Source organism: Bacillus rossius, chromosome 16 (genome assembly GCF_032445375.1).
Source record: "Bacillus rossius redtenbacheri isolate Brsri chromosome 16, Brsri_v3, whole genome shotgun sequence".
Lineage (NCBI taxonomy): Eukaryota > Metazoa > Arthropoda > Insecta > Phasmatodea > Bacillidae > Bacillus > Bacillus rossius.
The window spans coordinates 45,614,740-45,636,620 of NC_086343.1; the positions used below are offsets into that span (position 1 = coordinate 45,614,740).

Below are 21,881 nucleotides of genomic sequence, written 5' to 3' on the forward strand. Positions count from 1 at the left end.
ATTGACTGCTCTAATACACAATAATATTAACAACTATCTCTTAATAGCTAAGATCATTTACCCTGTTAAAAAAATCTCTGTCCTTTCCTCTGTTTTTGTACACCACTGTTGCCATTACTCAGGTCCTCGGAGCCACTCGGCGCCGAAAAACTCTTCTGCTTGCCGCCATTGACTTGGGAATTCTCCTCTGTGCCTCGCACCTCGCAAGTCACTCGCGCCTCTTCTCATTGCATGCCTCCCCCGCCTCCTGCGCACACGTCACTCAACCACACTCCACTCGACCCTCGGCACTTGTTGCCAGGTGTTATATAGCTCCCCCTCGCCAAGGCCTGTCAGAGTCCCAGGAGCTGCACTGCGCAGCCAGGGACGACGGTCTCTCGGAGACCCTCAGCGCCAGGCGCCCCGGGGGTCAGGGGGCAGAGCCGCTCAGAGACTCGGTGGTGCCCAGGTCTTGGAGAGGGACCGGGCATGTCCAGTTAGACCAACTGTCTGCAGGCTTCGCAACAGTATCATTGAGGGATCGTTATAGGTTCATGAGATATCAGGCGTAAAGCAGTGGCATCAGTCGAGGGCAGGTAATTTAGTAGCACCAATTTTTTTTAAAAAATTATTTAGTTTGAACTACTCTCTATTTTTAGTACTCACATACCAAGTCATTCACTTAGATACGTAGGCCTACTATTTATTAGACTGCTAACCAATTTTAAAAGTCATAATTTACATAAACTAATGGCTATTTGTGTGTTATTGTTCACTCTCACTAAGCATGACTGGCTATGGCATAGATTTTTGCAATAAAAGAAATCACTGGAGAATAATAATCCCAGCATCATATTAGTACTGTGGCATTTTCTCATCCTGACAGCAAGCCACAATTCAGACACCTATCTGGGAGCAGCCTTAAAAATATGCTTAATTTTAAAAATTAATTTTTTCTTATTTTGTAACTTTTGCACACATCTGCACAAGGTGATCCAATAAATAGATGTCCTTACAAACAAATTATTTACAACACTAAACCAATAATTAAGGAAGGTGCCAATCAGAAGAGCCTTAATGAAAGTTAGGAAATAAACTTTATTTAAAAATCTTTTCTCGTGACAAATATTCGGCACTACGATAAAACCAAATTTTGTATTACAAACCTAGCTAACTCTATAATGGTATCTGTATATAATATATACAATCATTTGTGTAACAATAAGGTCACATATACTAATTCAGTTAAAATTATTATTATATAACTCTCGGAGCACCCTGGTGGGTTTCACTTGCAGGGAACAGTGTGTGGACGGCTCGGACGGCCGTTCTGCTCGAGAGAGCAGACGCTCCCAGGTCAGTCTGTGCTCCTCACCTGGAGGGCAGGTTGCTGCTGGTTGTTTATACTTCTGTGTTGTTCGCAAGGCTCGGTATATTGCAGTTTTCAGGGAAATAATATCTTACGTAGCAAGTTATAAATTACAATGATATTGGCATTTTTAAAATCATGATATTTTTAGTAAAGTATTTATTGTTAACATGCTATTATTTCATTACTAAAGGTTATGTGGAATATATTTGTTTTGACAGTCTCATGTTAAAACACATACAACATAGTTTGATTAAGCTGTCATCATTTATGGCACGATATTAGGTATTGCCTAAGCAGTTTCACCTTTAGACGAATCTTACTTAGCAATTCTATTTTTCAAAACATCTGCTTTTTTACCATTAAAAAAAAAAAATTAATAAAAAACTTCAAGCCGTTCTTGTTGCCAATGTGAGAGTTACCAACACTTTAAGACCTAGGTTCCTTTGCTCCTAACTCTTACAACTCCAAGGGTGAAAAGAGACGAGTAAAACAAGCTTATTTACGGCCGTCTAAAACGGGGGAGAGGAAGCACAATATTGATAAAAGAAATACCTGCAGCAGGTGTTTGTGATATAATGTGTTATTGGCGATCCATCTCTGCCAGGTTTTGTGAAGGCTGACGAAGTACGGAACACACTGGTCGAAGGTTATGGGGAATGTAACAGTTGGTCGGCACAACTAGAGGTTATTCATCCAGCTGACGTAGTGCAGGACTGAGACATCACTAGTGGAAGTTGAAGAACATTTTCAGATCTCCTTGCTTCAGGTAATGCGAGTCACTCCTCCTAGATTACAAGTCCAGACTTGTACCGTCCCCTCTGCTACCCGGTTCTGAAGTTGGCAGTCTGCTGCCAGTTTACCAGTTTTATAAAGTGCCCAATATAGAAGTGTATTATATTTTGAAGTGTATAGTAGGCACATTTTTGTGTTAATGTGAGAATATTAGTTGGCATGTTCTTCTATAAAAGTGCCAGGAATTAAGTATAATAGATAGTAGGCCTTTTTACCTATGAAAATAACTTGTATAATGGAATTCAACCAGCATTTTTCTTGACTGTTACATATGTACAAGACGTCTAACCTAGAATGGAAAACGGTGATAGGAGGATAGCTCTCAATTGTTTTAACACATTCGAATAGGCAAACCACTCTTATCATAATAAAGAGGCTGAGAATTGCATCGACTATGTGGTGTTCGCTTTTTCCTGACTGCCAGAATTAGCAAAAGTTTGTGATGCTTGTAGACAAGAAATGGGAAACCTGAAGTGTTAATGAAGTTACTGACGATTGATATCTTTAGGGAACTAGCCAAGCAGGGTCTTCAGACTCGGCAATAGATCGCGATGTGTTCTTCCGTTCATAAGCTTTCCAAGCTCTCTCATCAGTGAATCAGGGAATTTTTTTGCTAACAAAAATAAAGTATGGTACAAAACATAATGAACAGAAAACGTAAGAAAATAAGCACTACAATCCAGCTAAACTTATTAGTGAGTGCCTAGAGTTACAGCAATGAATTTACTCAATCTGAAGATAATGTAATTATAATAACCTCAGAAACTACTTCAATAATTGCACTAGCAGAAATAAAGTGGTTGTGGTACGATGATCTTCACCTGCGGAAACTTGATACGAGTGCAAGGTAATGCGTGAGTTCAAAGCCTTGCATCACAAGATTTGCCAAGCCAGAAAACTTCCGTTATAATTCATGTAAATGCTGTCCATTAAAATAGGTCTGTAGCCCATTATATATGACGTGTGTAAGTTCTTATGAATGGCTTAGTATGTGAGTAGGTACTTAAAATATCAATATTCGTACGTACTTTAGAGTAGTTAAAATTATATAATTTGACAAGAATGGTGCTGCCTTCAATTCATGCCACTGATTTATGCCTTATATTTCATGAACCTATAATGATCCCAAAATTATATTAAATGGCTAAAATAAAAATAGTACAAACAATTTTTTTAAATGTGTAAAATTGTCACTTTATGAGAAAAACCAATTTGAAATATTCCATCTCGTGTTTTTTTTGTAAAGCAACCCCTGTGAAGTTTTTTCATAAAATTCCATCAAAAAAGCTTACAACTGGTACAATTTGATATTTCTAACTCCAACCATTCTCAAGTGTAATTTTTAAACATTAAAATTAAAGGTTTTTTTAAATTAACTTTAAAAACAAACTCAATATATTAAAAAAAAAAAAATCATTTTTCATTTACTGCAGATATGTAAGCTATGAACAAATGAGAAGGTATGGTAGAATGTCTGTGTTGATTTTACTTGCAATCGCCCAATTCCACTGCCAAATTTCCTAAAATATCATGCAATCAGGATCAAGTATAGAGGATTATTGATGAACTGAACTAAACCAGGAAGCAAGATTATCAACAGTGTCAGTGTCATCAGGATCTGGGTATTACATGTAGCTCAAAAGTGCAAAAAACAGTGAACACTCACCTTTGTCTGAGCAGTTACATCTTATTCGCTTTGAGCACAAAACAGTGATGTTTTCAGTTGCCTAGAACCTTTGATGAAACATGAATTCCCCGAGGTACCCTCCGTAAAATAAGAAATTTGACCATCTAAATACTCACAGAAACATCGGCCAGACTCACATTAATAAATACGCCAGTACCAAACTGACAACTCCTCCAGGAATGACCATCAATTCTTGCTCTTAGCTTATTGATGTTACACCAAGCAATCACCTCACGAAAGAGTACACAAGCAACTTATTCAATTTAACAATTAATTCTTGCCTACATTCCGAACTGTTTGCCACTACATGAGTCGAGATACGTCATAAAATACATGCAACGTTTTCTTCTGTAAAAATAACAAACTAAACAATTTTCATAATTTAAATAAAACCACACTTGACAAAACTACAATGAAAAACTAACCTAGTTAACATGGCACTCATAAAGTACTTATATGAATATACCAGTGCTCATAAAGTACTTACATGATTATACCACTTGAATTGTAAACCTTTTAAGATAAATATAATAACGTTGCACTCATGTCTCAAACCATCCACCACAATGGTTAGTTGATCTAAAACATAACTTATTTAAATGTTTTTTTTTGTATAAAGATCCGCCATTATAGGTAATTATCTAAGTGCGGAGTGCAGTTACCACGTTACTCTGTAACTATGCTCAAGGCAGTCAGACATTCATCATAGAAAAGTGCTTATTCTGTAATAGATAAAAGAATTTAATGAAATGTTATAATTTTCCTCTTTAAATATAAGGACACTGATTTGAGACAGTCTCAAGTTTTGAGTTTTGCTGCAGCTGTTAAAGTAAGAATAATAATTTATAAAATAATGTATTAAAAAAGTTAAATTGCAGCTAGTCTTAAAATATTTATAGATGTGTATCCCATAGAGACAGTGGAAGATGCGCTTGAAATAATTAAGAATGAAAGGTATCTGGGGTGGAAAAATCTGATGGTGAAATGAATAAATTCTCAGAAAAAAGTAAAAGTTGATGACGTGGGTAGGGAAGTGGACCTGGTAACATTGAGCATTAAGGGAAATTTCCAATACAGGGTTTGTTAAATTGATGTGTACCTACCAGTAATGAATAACATTCCTTCTCGGTCTATAGTCTTTTACTGGACTTGACTTTTTTCTGAAGGATGAGAAAAGGCTGAAAGCGAAAGCCACCTACCATGACACTCAACATGCATGACTTGAAGGAAGTATTCAGGTAGGTCGAACCTTGTGGACTCCTGACAGTGCGTAGCGGTGCCTAAAATGTCTAGGAAACCTGACGTCAGTACCTAGTCAGAATCTGTGACCAAATCTTGGTTTGTTTTAATGTGATAATACACTATAATGAATACTATGATTTTGCACAGAATTTTGGCACTGAGAAACTAAAGGGAATAAATACTTTTGTATCAGATTTTGTGTCATAAACGTTCACAGTAAATTAGTATTATAAATCCTTGTCAGTGTAATAAATAGTAATGAAGAAACAAAGGACAACCCCACAAGAGATTATCTTTGTCAAAAAATTGGACAAACCATAAAAAATTGGATTTGATGTTATGTTACTGATCCCAACATGGCAATAAAATAAATGACAAAATAATTTGACAAAAGGAAAGAATATAAATATTGAGTATAGTTGTTGATTCTTGTTAGGTAATGGAATATGCCTAGTTAAATTCTCATGCTAGTAATAAAACATATTTTAAAGCTAAGACTATAACTCTAGATGCATGTGTATGGAGGTATCGTAACCATGACCATGGCTGGGCACAGCGTCTAGTTGAAGATTGTGTCTTGTGTGGACAGCTGGAAGGAGCAGTCTCACTTGCAGGCAGTGACTGACTGTTGCAGAGTGAAGACGAGGCAGATTGGAGTACTGCTCCAGCCATGACTGTGACAGGGCCCAGCATCAAGGTGAAGCAGGAAATGACTGTTGAAGATGGCGTATTGATCGGACAGCTGGAAGGAACTTTCTCACTTGCAGGTAGTAACTATGTTTTTTTTTCCTTCTGTACTCGTTAATTATAGAGCTGTTTGCCCAGCATTAAGAATAACACATGACTGTGTGCAAGATGTGCTGTATAGGCAAAACATTATTACAATACAGTGGAACCTCGTTATTACGAGTACGGGATACTACAAGACCTTTGTTGTTATGACAGTTTTGTAATGTACCGTCAGTTTGACTACGTAAATCATACTAAATTTAACCGGTTATTACGATTGGGTTGCTGTCACAACTTAGAAACACACAACTTAGAAACAAATAACTTAGAAACACACAAGATAGAATCTTCTAAGTTATGTCTGTTCTAAGTTATGACAGTTCTAAGTTGTGTGATTCTGCTGTGCATGTTTCTAAGTTATGAAAGTTCTAAGTTGTGTGTTTTTAAGTTGTGATAGTTCTAAGTTATGACTTTCAATTTCTATGTTATGATGTTTATAAGTTGTGTGGTTCTGCATCGTGTGTTTCTAAGTTATGTGTTGCTAAGTTTGACAGTTCTAAGTTGTGTGTTTCTAAGTTGTGATAGTTCTAAGTTATGACTTTCTACGTTATGATGTTTCTAAGTTGTGTGGATATTATATGGGGAAACTTTTGGTTGTGTGTTTGTGGCAAATGTTTTCATACAGTCTTATATCCAGCCCCCTACAAAGCTTCTCTCTTTGAAAGTTAGGTAGCGATGTATAACCATCTTGACCACCAGCGTTCTCTATGTCGTTTGTTGAAAACTTCATTTTTGAAGACTTGTTTGTTACTCAGCAGATGGCATTTTCACCCAGTTCGTGAATTTAACGGTGAAATTACTGTAAAAAATAAATTTTATAAACTATATAAATTATATCCAACAAAAAAGCACATTTTATTCTATTCAAAACAAAAAGAAAAACTGTAAATTAAAAAAAAGGGTAAATTATTTAAAGTGATTTCTAACAAAAGAATTATAAAAAGAACTAAAAATTTAATTTTAACTTCAAAATATAGGTATGGTGGAAATACCGGCCATTTAAATTAGCTATTAATGTATAAAAATAGTACTAGTTTCTCAGCAACCCAAATTTAGTGGGTAGATTTTATTGCATGGTTTTTATAACTGGAAACCATTCTTTTAGCCTTATTCTTTGTCATAGTGAATACCATTTAAGTTTTATTTTTTTTTAACTAAGTAATTTATAGTGTTATGCTTTTTTTTTAATTCAGAAAGCTCTGCTAAATTGGTCATTTGTGAAGCGGAAAATTTAATACATAGTAGTTCAATGTTCAATAATAAACTTTATTCGGTGAATGATTACGTGCAATTAAATGCATTTGTGACCATGGTTAGTCACCATGTTATAGCAAATGCATAACTATCCCATAAAACACAAAAAGTAATCCAATCAAATCAAAAGGAAAAATTTTTGTAAAGGTCTTGTTATGTGCAATTCACAATTAAATATATTTTTTCTTCTTTTTCTTGGTTTGAAAACTTTCCAAACAAATTCGCAGTTAGTAATTTTTTAAGAGCATGTCACGAGTTTATATTTTGAAAAAAGAATGAAATAACAAATTTTGTATGCCTTTAAGCTTTCATATAAAATATGTAAATACAATTTACTGCAAAACTTTAAAGTCATGCAATTGAAAATGTATATATTTAGTTTTTTGGTTTAATTATACGTAGCAAAATATTATTACTTTAACAATTTATTATGTTGACATCGTCCCGGACTGCGCCCTTCTGAGCCCGATGTGCCACCACCTCCCCCCTTACATGCTGCGAGCCCCCTCCTCCCATCACCACCCGCCGAAGTGTGTGTGTGTCGGCCGCGCCCGCCCGTGTGACGTCAGTGCTCCGCTCCCGAGAGTTGCCGAGCGAGGACGAACGGTCAGAGAGTCGCGAGCGCTGCGAGAGGAAGGAGCATCATGCACCTGTCAGTGAGACGGGGGGAAACGGGCCTCGCCACACACGGGCTACGTCACGGCCCTGAGAACAGAGTAGCCGGGTCCACATGCCCGTTATACATGTGGTGGCGCCCTAAACCTCTACAAACACTTCGACCCCCATTGCGGCATCAATGTGTAGGTATATCGTCTACCGTTTGTGGTGTAGGCCTATAAAATAATTTTAAAAAACCTAGCGTTATAATTTTGTACACTTCTTAAGGTTTTTCGGATGGAATGTGATCGTAGCTTGGTCTATTCAAGAAACAAACGCCAAAAAAACATACATAGTTCATGAGTTGTGTTGTGAAATTAAATTTGACACTGATGTAGCGATTAAAACCGTTTATTATTTAAGAGAGTCCATATTTTAGGAATTAGGTTTCTAGACGCACATGAATTATATTGTTCCATGAAAAATGTATAAATTTTATACATAAATGGCATAATGAGGATTGAACAAATCTTTTTTAAAAAATTCAGAATTTTTTTTAGTGCCTAAATAAATGAGACCAGATTGTTGACACAAGACCTATATGTAATGACTGATTCATATTTGATGTATTTTAAAAAAGTTGGATTTTGTATAAACTTTACTTGCCAACTTCTGCAGTCACAAAAATTTTACAGATATAAGACCATCGGCAACGTTCCTTTAAATGAAATGTAAGAGATAAGTAGCATTCCAGCAGGTATTATTTTTATGTTGATTAACTTGATTATGTAACGGTGAAATAGAGTGCAAAATTACAAACCATTTTCTTGGACTTCCAAATTTCTAAATTGTTACAAGTAGTTGGCGAGGTGAAAATAGAATTTAGAGTTGTGCCACTCAGGTTCAACCTCGAGTCTCTGACATTTCACTTTGACAGAAAAATCATACACTTAATAAAATTCGATAACTCATGGATAATTTGATGCTCAGAGTGAAATCAGAATCCCAGATTTGCAATTTTTCTAAGAAACTTAAAAATTTCAATAAAAAGAAAAATTGAAATATGTAACTTCCTAAATGTAAAATTTTATTTTAAAATGTTTGGTTTAGTTATATTTATCCTCTTTTATTCAATTAGCTATTTATAAATATTACTCATATTAAAACGTTTTTGAAACCAGTCACTTGAAAAAAATTCATGAGTGTCAATTAATTCAAGTTAGGTATTTGAACCTCAGGAAGCCCACACAAAAAAAAATTTACCGCTGTCTTTACATTACCAACCCCAAGAAGAAAGTCATATTATTTATATACTCACTCTCGTCTTTTACTTTTTTTATTTCACTGAGCCTCTCACAAAAATGACTAGCAGGTTATGCAGAATGCTAGGTAATCATTATTAATGAAAGTGCCACACAATTTCAAGAAAAAATACAAGACAATTTCTTATGATAAATTTTTTTTCACAACTTTTGAAGCATATTGGTATTTTTCAAAATTTGTGGGACTGTTTGGTTCATACGTTAAGGGTTATTTTAAAAATGTTCAACTACCAAAGAGGGTTAAAAGTCATTGTTATTCTGTCCTATATGTAAATGAGTACGGTGTAGAGTAATTCTCATTGAACAAACAAATATATTTAGTTGTTCCTTAAATTAGGTAGCAAACATGCCCTATAAAATAACATCAATAATAAAAAAATTGCAAAAATTGTAAGCTCCATACATATCAATAATTTCTCAACGACTTTTCTGAACGTGTAGTAGGATTCACTAATAATGTACATGAGTGCATGCATTTTATTAGATTTAACTGTGTAAGATGCACATACCACCCATCTCACACTTGCTTTGTGTGTCAAGACAGGCGCATGCAAATTAAAATTTAAACTTTAGTTTTAAAAATACAGTAGTTTTAATTATACAGTAACAAATAATTTTAACTTTCACGTACAAAGCCTCTGACTGTGAATAACTTCACGGGCGAATTTCGCTAAATATCATGACGTCACTCTGTGCTTTTGTTTTAGTTTGGAGAAAATGTGGCTTTGAAAATAGCAGTTTTTGGAAATATTTTCTTCAGAAAACATTAGTATAATTTTTTTTTTTATATTTGGATTTTTTTTTGTAGTAACACATCGCGCTAGCCCTAACATGCAAACTGTTTTCACATGTTGGGTTACGGTAATATTTTATTCAATAGACATCTACCTAATAAAATTAATTCAAATCTCTATTATAAGATTTTCCGCAAGAAGTTACTAAAAACGAACTTCACCCACGAATTTGGTTAAGCCATTAATTATTTTATGCTTTTTTTGGATACAAAAAGACGTTAAATTTGACCTTGTGTGGAATATTTTTTTGTAGGATACACCCAAGCAGTAAAATAATTTTTTTGCAAACACCATTCATATTGGACGTTGTGCTGGCAGCTTTCTTAACGTTCGGAACGACTCAATGTTCTTTGGCGACGAAATGTTTTTAAATTCTATACGTTCAATGTTCGGGGAGGGTAAACTATTTAAATTGATAACATATTTACTAACAAATTCTAAAACGTGGTCGTATGAAGTCGCTATATGACCGTAATAAATGTGGATAATATGCAATATATCCGCGGCATCTTCTCTCGATTAAGGCTTGCTTTCCTCCAATTTAAAAAATCCAATTCAAACTTATAACTGAAATACATTTTTAGTTAAGTATTGTTTCCAGTAACGTAACTGAAGAAAGGCTAGTTTCGAAATGGTGAATTTGAGGTCAAGAAAGTCGCTCGGCAGTTTAGAAAGGGTTCAGATTGATTTTGAATAGGATATAATGCATTTCATTTTGATGGCTAAATTAGCATATATTTTATGTCACCAAAAATAAAAATAACTACTTTCTTATCCTACGAATCATTCTTAAGAAATTTACTTACGAAATGACCTTACTTAATTTTTAAATATTAATAGGTTTTCATGCTCTTTGTGCTACATAGTATGTACAAAGATGTGACAACATCTAATAAATCGATGAACGCTGGCTGCACGCACAAAAAAGTGTCCCGTTACGCACACTGTTCTGTTACACTGTGTCCCAAACGGGCATTGTCCCATTACACTGTGTCTTGTTAACGCTCCTTGTACGCTTGCGCTGCATCCATCTCTCTTCCACTCGATTGGCCTATGAATCTACTATTATATTAAATAGGTAAAGGCGGGCTTTTCAAAAGTAGCTTTTAAATTTAGTACGTACTTTAACTAAACTATTTTATTATTAATTTTTTTTTTTGTTATTTTTCCATAACGTTTTGTTATGATGTTGTCACGTTAAACTAGTTTACAGAAAACCAATTTTTTTTTATTCATAATTTCACACTCATATTCACTGAAACAATGTAAGCTCTACCCAAAAACACACAATTTATTCAAAGAGGGCTTATCTTACCTGATTTGATGCTAAAAATATACTCTTTCTGGTACATCCAATATATTCACCACTGATATACTTAGTGAAAACCCTAGACGTTTAACCTTTTTAGTTTATTTCTGAGTATTTTTTTCCTAAACTAACTAAAACTTAGAGTGTGCGGGAGGGGTCTGGGTATGAGAGACTCTAAGTGCGTCTCAGGCCGAAGCCCATACGCTCTAAGCATGCAGGGTGTTAGCTATGCAGGAGAGGTAGCATGCAATATGTGCTAGGAGGGGATTGGCAAGCCATGGCAGCGATTGGCGCCACGGCTGACTGCCCTCTCTGACTATACTAGACTAAAACTAGATAAGTTGGGCCCAGGTAAAACCTGCATAGACACAGGGAAAACCCTGGGCTCTTTCATGCGGGGTGCAAAAAAAATCACGCATTTTGCGTGCAGGTGGTTACGGGAAACAGAAGGATGGATCTGGAAGAAGAGTTGGATTTCTGAGTATGTTTCAGTAAAGTTACCATATAGTTCCAGGAAAACACTTTTCTTTCACGTGATTCTTTACTTAAAAGGTGTGAAGTTCATTATTTTGTTCAGTTTAGTTTTCAGATTGGTTGAAAGCTAGAAACATTTAAAATGGATGGTAGGGTATTAACAACGTACAGAGAGTGAATAAATTAAGGATTCGAACTAGTAGATAGTAGATATGTAAGTCACTAGAGACAATGAGAGATGAAGTGAAGGTTCGCCGGTTTATTGAAGCGCCCGTCGTGTCTCTCACTTCCGAGATCAACCATTTATATGCTCATATATTGTATTTTAAAACAGAAAGAATTGTGAAATGTGCAATATACAAAGTCTAATACGCCTGATAGCAAGATTGTAAAAGAATAAACCAAAATCTGAAAGGGGGAAGGTGCTCAATGGGCTAAGGTGTGACGTTTGTTTGAAGAGGGTCGTTGGCACTAAACCACTTCTTAACGGGGGTGCGGAAAAGAACCATACTGGAAAACTACCATTATGACACTTCCCCCCTGGCCAACCTTTAAGCATGGGGAGGGGGGGGGGTGGATAGCATAAGTACTCGGGGAATTCTAACGAAAATTCTTATAAACCTATTTTTGTTTTGAAGAACTTCGCAAGAAATTAAGGGTGTTGCTCAGTTAAATTATTCATACAAAGAATGATATGTATGTGTGTGTGTATATATATATATATATATATATATATATATATATATATATAATATATATATATATATATGACTCATGGTATAGCTACTGTGATTGCTTATTTCAGTAAAACCAGAAATAATATTTCATTTGAAAGCATTCAAGTGTACATACATAAAACAACTTAAAGCTGAAACAATGTACATCATTGTTTTCAGTTATTTATTTAAAAACATTCATTTTTGATGTATTTGTTGTGTTTCTGTGTGTTTGTATTTAAATAGAATTAAACTAAACATATCGCTGTTGCCAATGAACGTATTGTCGCTATTATAATCTTACGTACAAAACACACCCATTGTAATCTTAGGCGTAATGAGGAGCGCAATGAGAAATATATGATCTTATTTTTTACATGATAGTTTCTTGAGGGGGAGGGGAAGTGGTTCTACCCCGGAATGTTTTAAAAATATGTTGCCATAAACTGTATTTTAATCTAGCTGAGGACCCTTAAAAGCTTTTTTTTAACCTGCAAATCTTAGGGGAAAGTTACTTCTAATGAAATGTTAATCCACACGTCCGTGATTGTAATAATGCGTGTTTTAAAAAAGGCTTCTCTAAAATTTGTAACGTTGCAAGATCCTGCCCTCTCAGCTAAATATTTTCTTTTAAACTTCTTTTTTGTATATGTAAATATTAATAAGTCAATGTTTTTTGAGTGGTGTATATGTTATGAAACAGTATAATCAGACGTTATGGCTATTAATATATATTATTTGCTCATACTAAGTGTTTTTAAAAGGTATTTTGTATTTGAACAGACATTTTCAATCATTACTATTTTTTATGTAATTATTCACAAATAAGTCGCTGTACTAGACTTTTGCCTGTTTTGGCTTACTTTTTCAGGTTTTTATAAATAAGTAGTTGAATTTTGTCAAGTAATTTGTGTTGTGATTGCTGTTCTTAATTTTAATTAACATGTTGCATAATTCTAGAACACTGGACTGTGTCTGGTGTGATGGTTAGAAAGAGAGGCATGAGAGGCCTGCAAGTGCGAGTGAGAAAGAAACAGTGCTTCCCCGCCAACAGAGATAAAAGATGGGATTCCCCACTGGTCGTGGGAAATGTGTGATAACTGCTGTCTCACGGTGTGGGAGAGAGAAGGAGAATGTAAAGTCCCTGGCTCTATGGAGAGAAAACTGTTTTCAGTGTGTGTTCTGTACTCCTATTGGCTTGTATCTGTAAGCGTGAATGAAGCGTGCGTGTGATTGGTCGGTGAGGTCATGTGACTTATCCTCCCTGCGTGGAGGAGACGGTGGCAAGACTCCACCAGTCGTCGGGCGATCGCTGCTAGGCGAGGCCGCGTTTCGGCGGCTCGCGGTTTTTCGTTGGGTGCGGCCGAGTTTGAGGCCGCACATATTTTGGATATTCCAGCAAAAGACTTATTCAACATTATTTTTTTTTATTAATTTTCATCGGCCGAGCTGCGAGCATTTCTCGACAGGCAAATGTATGTGGAATGAGTGAGCAACCTATTTAGGAAGTGTTTGGATTCGTTTGTGCATTCGAGTTTGAAAAAATAAAACAAAAAATCACAATCGGCGTTGAACATCTTTTTATTTTGTATGTAACGAACCGTTACAAATTATGCAATATTCAGTAGCGATAAACCGAACCATATTTTTAATTTAAACTGGTTAATGAGGTGCATTACTATTTTAAAAAATGAAATAACTTGACTTTCTGTTTGAATAATTAAAAAGAATGGGATAAATAACATTTATAACGTTTTGTCTAAATATTCTGGCTCTAGGAAGAATTGAAGGGGGCTCGTGGTCCCTCCCTCTTGACTACAGCTTCCACTTACTAACAGTGCACTTAGGAATAAAAACTGCCCTAATATTATAAACGCGTCACATTCATTGGAGAAGTTTTTGGGCTCGATTTGAGGCAGCGTCATACCTCATATTTATGAGCACAAAGTAATTGTACTACAGTTTACATAACTGGTTGCTCTTTACTTATCTGTAGGCTTTCAAAAACCATCTCATCTGTTTTATGCAATTATCATGCAACCAGCGTGGTTCCACTTAAGTAGCAAATGATACGAGTTTGAGGGATAGCATGGATATTTAATTTTAAAAAGTTAGCATACTTAAACCATACAATTGGCATTTCAGTAATAAGTGCTGATAATAATTTTCTTGTTCAGATATGACAGTTTTCTTTTTATAATTAAATATGAATTACCGATAAAAATTTCTTCACTGTATACTTTATATTACAGTTTATTTACCTCCTGTTCACTTGGTTGTTAAAAGTTTTTCCATATATTTTTGTAAGGAATTACCTTGAATGTTCGTAAGTACGATTCACGTGCATTTTGTGTAGTCCTACATAACACATCGTTAAAACTCAATGAGCTATTAATGATATAATAATTATATATCGTTCTCGTGTAAGCCCTGTAAATAATGTCAGTCTTTAAGCCAGTGTTTTTTAGGTCTAGTGTAATGTAGCGGGGTGCTGTATTCAGTCATACTAACTGTGTGAAAAAGGGTTTGTGATTGCAGAGCCTGCCTACGCCCAAACTTCATTCCTACCCTCTCGTAATAATGCCGTAAATTTAGTACATATTTCAGTATTAAGAGCTAAAGACCAACGAAGACAACCTTGTTTATAACTAAAGTGATTTTTGAAATCTAAGCATACTGATTTTGATAACCTGCTTCTGTTAAGAACAACTCGAATATGTTCTTTATATTTTATGGTACACTAATTTCACTAGCATATTACAAAGTTAAAAATGATACAAAAATTATGAATAAAAAATATTTTTTTGTGTTACCATTACCTCAGATTATGGCAGCTAACTGAAACTGTAAACAAAAGTTAGTATGTGAGGCAATGGCGTAACGTGATAGTCGAAGAAGGGTACTCCCGATTGTGCAGATTCGTAAAGAAGAATTAAAACTATGATCACCCACTCTTCCCCCATCACTTTGTTTAAACTTTTTGATGTGGCTATGGTTTTAACTTTTTCACATTTACAGGTAAAACAATTCAATTGATGAGAGATGCATAAAAAGTCTCTTAAAAAATAATATTTTTATTTCTCTTTTGCTGTCTAATGACTACATTTCCAGGTAGAAGGATGGACAGGGGACAGCTTAAAACAATCAAATAATTCACTGGGTAACTAAAAAGTGAAAGGTTAATACAACGAAGGTCTCCGAAACATAAATCTGAGTTTGTATTTTTTTTTTTTTTTTTTTTCGTGCCCACCATAAAAGTGTTTCAGCTGTCGGTGGGCATGTCACAAATACAAATAAATAAATAAATAAATAAATAAATATCGTAAGCTGAGTATCTCCGCCCATCTCTAAATAAATGTGATGCATTAGTGATTAACGCCACTGACCATGGGCGTAGATCCCGAGGGTTGGGGGGGGGGGGGCAGTGGTACCCGGACTCTTCTGGAATCAAGACGCCCCTCACTGAGGGGGCCCGCTTACGCTCGGAAAATTGTGACTGTGAAACAGAATTGGTTAACGTAAACCTTAAAACTATGTTTTATAGAAATTTTTTTGTATATTATAAAGTTTTCTTCTTCTTATAGCATGCATATGGGCCAAAATATGGGCAGTCTACTACATACAAACACGCACCCTATCCAGAGATGACTTCTGTTGGTTAACTCGACGCGCAAACCTTCGGGCCACTCGGGCCCTCCCTGAGAATTTTTACGCCCCCCTCCCCCACCCCCAACAACCCAGGGAATCCTACAGATTTGCGCCCCTGCCAGTAACATCGTATTAACTAATTATGATACAACAGTTTTCTCAGAAACATTATTCGTTAACTAATTTCTAAATAACACCTATTCCCCTTCCCGACCCGCTTTCGGCAATGAACTAGAGAAAATGTTCATCCAAAGTCGTGTAAATAATTATCTGGTGCACAAAATTGACGCCCCCTTCACCTCATAGTCCTTGATTTTAGAATGAAGTATGTAATAAAAAGAAAGATTTTTTTTATTGATTCATTTGAACAATGTTGATTTTTAAAGTTTGTGGTGCGAAATACGAAACCAAAATAATTTAATCATTTTGGATGAAAACCCCTGTATTGTTAACACACTTTAATTACAAAAAATAAAACCGAAAACTGCCGTTGTAGGAGGTACACTACAACTTACTTGTTAAGGCATTGGAAACTTTCAAAGTCCGTAATGGAAGAGAGAGAGAGAGAGAGTTATATTACTGATTCAGACGTAACGCAGGTCACACCGAGCAGATAGAGTGGAAGTCTGGACAGTCTACAGAAAGCCGCATATTTGGCCGCACGAGTCATGCTAAAATATGAACTCAGCCTGAACATCTGCTTTCCGAAAGAGCAGGAAAATACATTTTGCCCACACTTATACAAATCCAAAGTAATAATTATATAAACACAAAATACCCCTGCCCAATTATAATAGTAGTCATAAAGAGTAAACAAAATGTAATTACCAGTAAAAATATGTATGTTTCAAACGAAAATTGTTTATTTTTGTTATATAGTTAAAAAATATAAAAATAAGTTGTGCAAAAAATTAAATTAATTTAAGTATTAAAAAACTAAAATTTTAAAATTACTTTTAAAATACATCAAAATACCCATACAAATATATAATGTTCACCCTTCAATTTACAAAAGATACGTATGTTTGAATCAGGTGGCGCAATCACGAAGGCTTCGATTAAAATTCTGTTTCATCAATCATGATATTTTACTCCAAGGTTTTTCGAAATGACACCGCATATTACCTCTCTTACACGTTGCAACCGGCTGTCTGGCTAAATATTTACTGCATTCCCAGTAAAAATACTTGTGCGGTATTGCTCTGTAAATTAAGAGGAATATAGCACCTTAATTTGTACTTTAGTGTAAGAGAAAATTTTTAATTAATTTTTGTATTGAGGGCTGCGCGCACGTTCCCTGTGACTTTAAGGTGTTATGAATGGGTGCCACCACGTGTAAGGGCACGTGGACCCGGCTGAGTCTCGCTCTCAGGGCGTGACGTAGCCCAGGTGGGGACGAGTTACCAGCCCTTTCTACCCTACATAGATCCAGACCTGGCCCGCTCTAGGCGTCGGGCACGCCACACTCCTAGGCTAAGTAGGCTCTCTCACCACGTGGTTAAATAAAGTACTCAGGTTTTACTTATATCCAGATTTAATTCCACGAACACGCCTCCCTCTACGCACTGTACTGACACTTTTCCGTACAGATATGATATTTTAATTTGTGACATTATTTTAGTAATTACTGTTGATATTTATCTATGTTTATTTTTTTCAATACTAACATACTGTCTACTATAGTCGAACGCTATGATATTTTGTCTTTGGGTGAAAAGAAAACAATGTAATATGTGAAGTTTGATGAATATGAAATATGTTTGTTCACTGGAAGAAAATGATTAAAAAAACAATATGTCTGAGTAAGTAATGCTTACATGTATTTTATATTCATTGGATTCTTACAAAATCTACGAATATAATGTATAAATTATTGTTTATTCTGCTGGACAATGAATTACGGACAGTACATCGAATAGGTCCAAATCGGGTTATGAGAATAATTAGTTCCGTATGAAATTAAAATTATTTCAATAGTAAAATAAATTTCATACCAGGATAACCTCAATTATAATAAAAGACACCGTAAACTCAGAGGTAGCAGTGTAGATTCTTTTTTGAACTCCGACTGATAACGCTAGCCACATACATACATATATATATATATATGCAGTTTCGTATTTATCGTACTTAGGAACTCTCTGTGAATTAATGCAAACATTTAAATGTACAATAATTAGAACTGAAGACTTTTAATGGAAAAGGACACTTGATAATTTTCTATAAGCCCCAGCCTAAATTCCAGATTATTAACAAGAGATAAATGCTCACGAATTAGTATTTAACTTACCATTTTTCAACTAAATAGTCTGTAATAAAGTTTCACGTAACATTACAGAACAGAGAAGAAAAATTTTTCTGGCGCCAAACGTGGTGGCCGTCGTTATAGCGGTGTATATAAATATAAGTAATTGTATTATCCAATCTAACGGAATATTATATTGATCATTTAAAGATTTGTTGATCCGTATTAGTCATGTCTCGATCGGGAAAATCTTCATATGCCTTGAGGAGTCGTACAGAATTCATCAGTGAGGACAATCTTGTAGAAAACTCTGACAGTAATACCACTTCTGTTCCGTACGACGAACTGTCCACTGTCAGATCATTAGTAAATAGAGCGGAATGTGAACTGGAAAACCTACAGACGGGATTGGAGCGGCAGGTAGAAACCGCTGTTTTATCTACATCAGCGTGTCAGCAAATCCATGAAATAGCAATAGAACCTGTAGATGCAAGGTCTGCAGTAGCCGCAGAGACTACGATACCTGTAACTGCTAATGTTCTGGAGGCTGGTGGTATGTCCCAGATCATGGCCATGCTATCCAACCTACACACAGACGTGGCTAAGAAATTGGACCAGAATCAAGCTGAAATCAGACAATCTCAGGCGGAAGTGGTAGGCAGAGTGGAGCAAGCTCAAGCTTGTTTCGAACAGGTTAGCTCAGAAATAACTGCAAAATTCGAGCTATTGCAAATAGAGCTACACCGCAGACTGGATCAAGACAAGGTAGACACAGGAATGAAAATTACGCAGCTAAGAACTGATATGCAGTCAAGCTTGAACGCGCTTGAATCACGGTTAGAAAATCATTTGGCCCAGCACAATGAGCAAGTGGAACAGACAGAACAACGAGCATCAAGTCTTCTAGCTACTGCTACACGAGAACGAGAGGAGATGCAGTTAGCAACCGATGTGCTGAATACCCGACTGGAACAAGTGGAAGTGGTGACTGCAGTTCTACGATCCAAGATTGATGAGCTGGCATCAACACCAGCACTTGTTACTACGCCATCCAGTTTTGTGCAACCGCCCATGGCTGATCCACTGATACCTACTTATAGGCAGGTGCAAGAGTACTCATCAGCTACAGTCTCATCAAACACAGGTAACACACCCCAGTTTACGCACATGCAGGGGGCTACACGAGAAACCATGCCTGCACCTACACAGTTAGATACAACAGTGGAAAAGTCAGATAAAGACACAACGGCAGTCCAGCATACTACGATTACGCAGGTAAATCCTGTCACTATGTACCATCACCCCGCGAAACACTGGGCAGAAGCCATGCCTACATTTGCAGGCAGGGTGACCGAAAACCCCATGCGTTTCCTGAAAAGGTTCGAAGATTACGCCAAGACATTCGACTTACAAGAGAATGAGAAACTCAAATGCTTGAACAAAGCTTTAAAAAATCAAGTGTACTACTGGTGGGAAATGACATCGCCCCAAATACAGACCTTTGGACAGTTCAGAGAAGCATTTAAAACACAATTCTGGAATGTCAAGGTGCAGAGTAGCATTAGAGCACAGGCTCACACTGATAAATACGACCACAAGAAGGGCGTGTCATTGGAGACACACATAGCCAATGTCATCGACAAGACCAGATATTTGGATTCTCCAATGACTCACGAAGAATTTGTCACAGCCATTCTGGGACAAATGCCTGTGAAGTACCAACAACAGCTGACTGGAAGGCATTTCCAGAACCTTACTGAGTTTAGGAATGTGCTCATCAACTACGATAAGTTGGAGAGGCTCAACAAGTTTCAGAATGTCCGAGAAGAAACCAGCCGCCCGCCGGCATACAACAAGCCAACGCCAATGAATACTTATTGGAAAAACAAAGATCGTGGACCGCGATGGGAGGATCGCCAGCCAGCGGTTAATACTATGAGTTGGTGGAGAATCGACAAAGAATCCCAGGACTCTCAGACTCCGCCTGGCAAGTACAAGAAAGGCGGATCCCACAAGAAGAGGACTTGGTGGTCGAGAGGGAGGAAATGCAACAGTGACGACGAGAATGCATACCAGTCTGATGTCCAAAAGAGTAGACCGAATAGGCGTGAGTCGTGGGCACCCAATCCACAGTCACCCAGGGAATACTATGACAGGAGGCAGTATCAGTCGGATGACGAGAGAGAGTCATCATGTAAGCAGAGGAGGACTGACGACCGCCATTCACGTGGTCACAGTCGTGAGGACACTCTGTCATGGAACAAATCCCCATCACGCACACATGCAACAGGATTTAACCAATCCGTCGGTGGTAAACCGATGAACACATTACAATTCACCACTTACCCGCCTTCTTTCACGCAACGTCCTCCATCCAACTACATATCCGAATTTCCAACCCAATGCAACATGAATCCTGTCGCTGCAGAATTCAACACTGCAGTAAACAGCGCAGCACAGGAAAGCACCTGGACACCGAGGAAAGATGTCTATCCATCAATATCGGATGGACGTGCGGATCCCAGTATGTTAAACTAAAAAGGGTCCCGATGGTATCGCCCCGGATCGAGGTCCCTTATCCAGGCTCAGGGGTGCACAGACAGTCTAACAGCAGCCCGGTATACAGCTTTGTGACACATGAGAAACTAATATGTACAGTGTTGTTAAGAGAGAGTGAAAGAGAATTCCTATATCATGAATCCGATGATGACTTGCTACCACAACTTGCCAGGATGTGTCCAGGGATAAATGTTCAAGTGTGTGGTAAGGATGTAAATGCACTCATCGACAGCGGAGCAGAGGTATCTTGCATCAGTGAAGAATTGGTAACCGCACTGGAGCAACAAGGTCAGAAGTTGCCCAAGATACCTGTTCCTGCAATGAAGATATTGGGGGTGACTTCTCGAGCAAGCCCTATAGTCAACCGGCAAATATTGCTTAGAATATATGGACTAGGGTCACCCAAGAACTTGATGGCACTAATGGTGAAAGGATTGGCCAAACCACTTATTATAGGAGCCGATTTCCTGTATAAATTTGGCATAATCATAAATTTCCAACTGTGTACGATATCGGCCAGTGATTGTAACACTCCAGTAACTTTGAACCCTAATTGGCATGTTAGAAACAGCCAGATAGGTGTACTATGCAACCAGCCAATGCATAAGCAGGTATACACAGAACCACTTAGTACTGAGCTTGTGGCATCACTTGAAGACTTGCATAATGCCTTAAGGGAGGTGAAACTGGTAATGCCACGGCAAGTCAACCAGTTATTCTACATATTGGCTAAATTTCAAAATGTATTTTCGGACAAACCAGGCTTAAACAGGTTCTACCAAGCCAAGATTAAGGTATACGAGGACCGGGTTTTCCACCGAAAATCATACCCAATCCCTCACAAGTTCCTGCAGGAAGCTACAGCTTACCTATAGCCCAGGAAATGAAGGGAAAAAATGTATAAATGTCGGGAAAAATTAGAGACAAGCTGAACTTTTGGCAGGTGTTAGGACCCAAAAAGAGGTGTATTTTCCCAAAAGTCCCCACCCCTCCCCTCTGTGCTTCCCCCCCCTACCCGCCCTTAAACATCCGATTTGCAAGCATTTGGATTACCCTTCATATCTCCGTTGTTATTTATTGCAGTCAAATTTTCTATATATCG

The 21,881-nt window shown here is 36.8% G+C and overlaps 1 protein-coding gene across 6 annotated transcripts in view; it reads left to right on the forward strand.

The window, feature by feature from the left end:
- LOC134540366 (gastrula zinc finger protein XlCGF57.1-like) overlaps window positions 1-21,881 on the forward strand; it is a 105,480-nt gene that overhangs the window by 28,749 nt on the left and 54,850 nt on the right. For 3 of the 6 annotated variants that reach the window (XM_063383048.1, XM_063383050.1, XM_063383049.1), the window contains exon 3: window positions 5,707-5,839. In XM_063383048.1, coding sequence (XP_063239118.1) covers window positions 5,707-5,839 — 133 coding nt within the window. Of the gene's footprint in view, window positions 1-5,690; window positions 5,840-21,881 lie in introns of all 6 variants that reach the window. The other 3 variants (XM_063383052.1, XM_063383053.1, XM_063383051.1) reach the window with 1 other exon arrangement.